The sequence below is a fragment of the Penaeus japonicus genome, unplaced genomic scaffold (genome assembly GCF_977035675.1).
Source record: "Penaeus japonicus unplaced genomic scaffold, GWHDUDI00000001_assembly GWHDUDI00000010, whole genome shotgun sequence".
Classification (NCBI taxonomy): Eukaryota; Metazoa; Arthropoda; class Malacostraca; order Decapoda; family Penaeidae; genus Penaeus; species Penaeus japonicus.
This window is the reverse complement of record NW_028234412.1, coordinates 20,626,360-20,628,859: the sequence shown is the minus strand read 5'-3', so window position 1 is coordinate 20,628,859 and position 2,500 is coordinate 20,626,360. Positions and strand designations below refer to the sequence as shown.

The following is a 2,500-nucleotide window of genomic DNA, read 5'->3' as shown; positions in this document are numbered from 1 at the left end:
GCGCAATCATTACTGTATTTGTGGTATAAGGACAATCTATGAATGCTATAACGTCTTTTAGCATGTTTACAAGATATTATATAAACCGTTTAAGATGCAGTTTCTGAGAATAAGGAAGAAAATAACATTTAATGGCAAATCTTAATACACCTTTGAGTATACGCTTAAAGAATGACTTAACCACATCTGCTACCCTATTCAAAGTCAGGAAATATCTGATTCCGACAACCAAACTATAGTCTCTCGAATAAACGACCGTCTGAAACGAAAGCCCAGCATCCGAAAGCCAAGCTAAGCCACCGCAACGCCTCTCGGCGCCCCAGCACACACACCGCACCAACATTTACAGATCTTACTCCACCTTGCAGCGTACCTCTGGCAAATTAAAATCAGGTTTGCTGATGAACTCGGCGCAGTCTCCGATCTCCAGGCGAGGAGCCACCCGCGCGGAGGCCGCGGACAGGAGGCCGCACAGCGCCGCCGCCGCCGCCGCCAAGAACACTCTCGACGTCATCCTGAAGAGAGGCTAATGTGTGAATGGAGGGTGAGCGATGAGCGAGCTTTTGGGGATTATTTGATTAGGTAATCCTTATATCCGAAGCACGTGATCTTTATAGCATAAAGAAGATTTTAAGTATCAATAAACTAAATAAGAAGTATGAAGCTATAAGGATATAAATTGATAAATAAATGTATGTATGTGTATATATATGTATATATAAATAATCATAAATAATATATATGTGTGTGTGTGTGTGTGTGTTTGTTGTGTGTGTGTGTGTGTGTTTTGTGTGTGTGTGTGTGTGTGTGTGTGTGTGTGTGTGTGTGTGTGTGTGTGTATATATATATATATATATATATATATATATATATATATATATATATATATTATATAGATATAGATATATATGATATATATTCATATATTCATAAAAGCATATACCCATCAAGAGCGTCTATTACACCCATATAGAAGCCGTAGCAATCATTATGGTATGTATTTATGTTTGTTTGTATGTATATTTATTCATTCATATTCATACACGTAACTTATATATGCCTTGCCTGAGTTGAGGGAACATAACATATGACATATATTGAGGTGCTTCGATTATAGCTAATTCTGTACAAAGCAGTCTGAAGGTAGGTGCCACGGTGCAATCCCACAACAAAAAACACAGACAAAAGATGACGATTTCCGTCAGGTCAGATCCAGACCATAAAGTTTTTTTTTTTATTTGGCAGAAACTAACAGACTTGAACAAAAAAAAAAATTTATTCATTAACAAAGTCTGAAGGTGCCATCCCACGCGCGAAACAGACAGAAGACATGAGTTCAGACCCTTTTGGGCTGGAACTATCAGACTTGACAATATTTATCAGTATTGATTCAAAACTTTATAGCAGTATGGATACTTTCAGTTAGGTTTGAAATCACTCTAACTATCATCACTTATATTTTTTTTTAGTTTTTTCCTCAAATGCAAAATATAACCCAGCTTATCTCAAAAGACGACCCGGGGTTCCAGTTTTACCGTTTCGAGAGACAAGTTATTTTTTTCTCTTCCTCAACATGCAAAATATAGACCCAGTTATCAAAAGACACCCCCTCAAGAGGTGGACCCGCGTCTCGAGAGACAGCACTCATGATACAGGCTTACTTCATAGATCATGCCACAAAGACATCGCCCATTACTCGTGCAACGATCCCCCTTCATACAATCCATCTACGCTGAATCGCCATTACTCGTGCAACTTGAAACGTTCCCCCTAAATCAGAGTAAACGAAAGTCCTAGCAGTCGTGTAGGCCTGGTTTTTGTCTGGAGTTACATACCTGATGTGTCCTGTGAAGGTGCTTGTCGAGAGACCGACTGGTGGGGAGGGAACAGATCACTTTTACGGCTATAGGCTAATGAGATAAAAACTTTAAAACGTTTTACAGAGTTTCGAAAGTCCGAGCGTCGTGAGCCTGGTTTTTGTCTGGAGTTACATACCTGATGTGTCCTGTGAAGGTGCTTGCCGAGAGACCGACTGGTGGGGAGGGAACAGATCACTGTGCGTTATTTAGCTTGGATTTCGTTCTCGTTTTTGTTTCCGGAAGGAAGAAGCCGTGAGTGTAGAGTTAAAAATATGTCGATATCTCGTTACTTAAACTGGATTCGTCTCGTTTTTGTTTGGAAGGAAGAAGCGTGTGTACGGCCACATGTTTTTTTTTTTTTTTTTTTTTTTTAAACTATAACTATAATCATACGAGGAGCTATTTCCTTCAAATGTAAATGATCAAGGACTAAAATAACTGAGCAATATAAAGATCGGTCGAAGTGTCAAGGATCAGGATGATTTTTAAGATCGTCTAAAGATTATGTTTCTGCTGCTAAGCGGTCAAGTGACACTTCGGCCTGTACTGCCGTTTAAGGTCGTCCCACCGGGAAGAAGAAAGACTCATGCACTGCTTTATCCAGTGGAAGAAAAGAAGGGTTATATGATTCGTTTCAAGAT

General features: G+C 39.4%; 1 protein-coding gene across 2 annotated transcripts in view; it reads right to left on the bottom strand.

Annotated features, from left to right (window-relative positions):
- Positions 1-2,050, bottom strand: part of LOC122249840 (apolipoprotein D) — a 3,991-nt gene extending 1,941 nt beyond the window's left edge. Inside the window, exons 1-2 of one of the 2 annotated variants that reach the window (XM_043010995.2) lie at positions 1,996-2,050; positions 374-515 (exon numbers count right to left, since the gene is read on the bottom strand). In XM_043010995.2, the coding sequence (XP_042866929.2) occupies positions 374-514 (141 nt within the window). In that variant the 5' untranslated portion in view covers position 515; positions 1,996-2,050. Of the gene's footprint in view, positions 1-373; positions 516-1,835; positions 1,892-1,995 lie in introns of those variants that run through there. The other variant, XM_086540413.1, reaches the window with a different exon arrangement.
- Between the last annotated feature and the right edge of the window lie 450 nt (positions 2,051-2,500).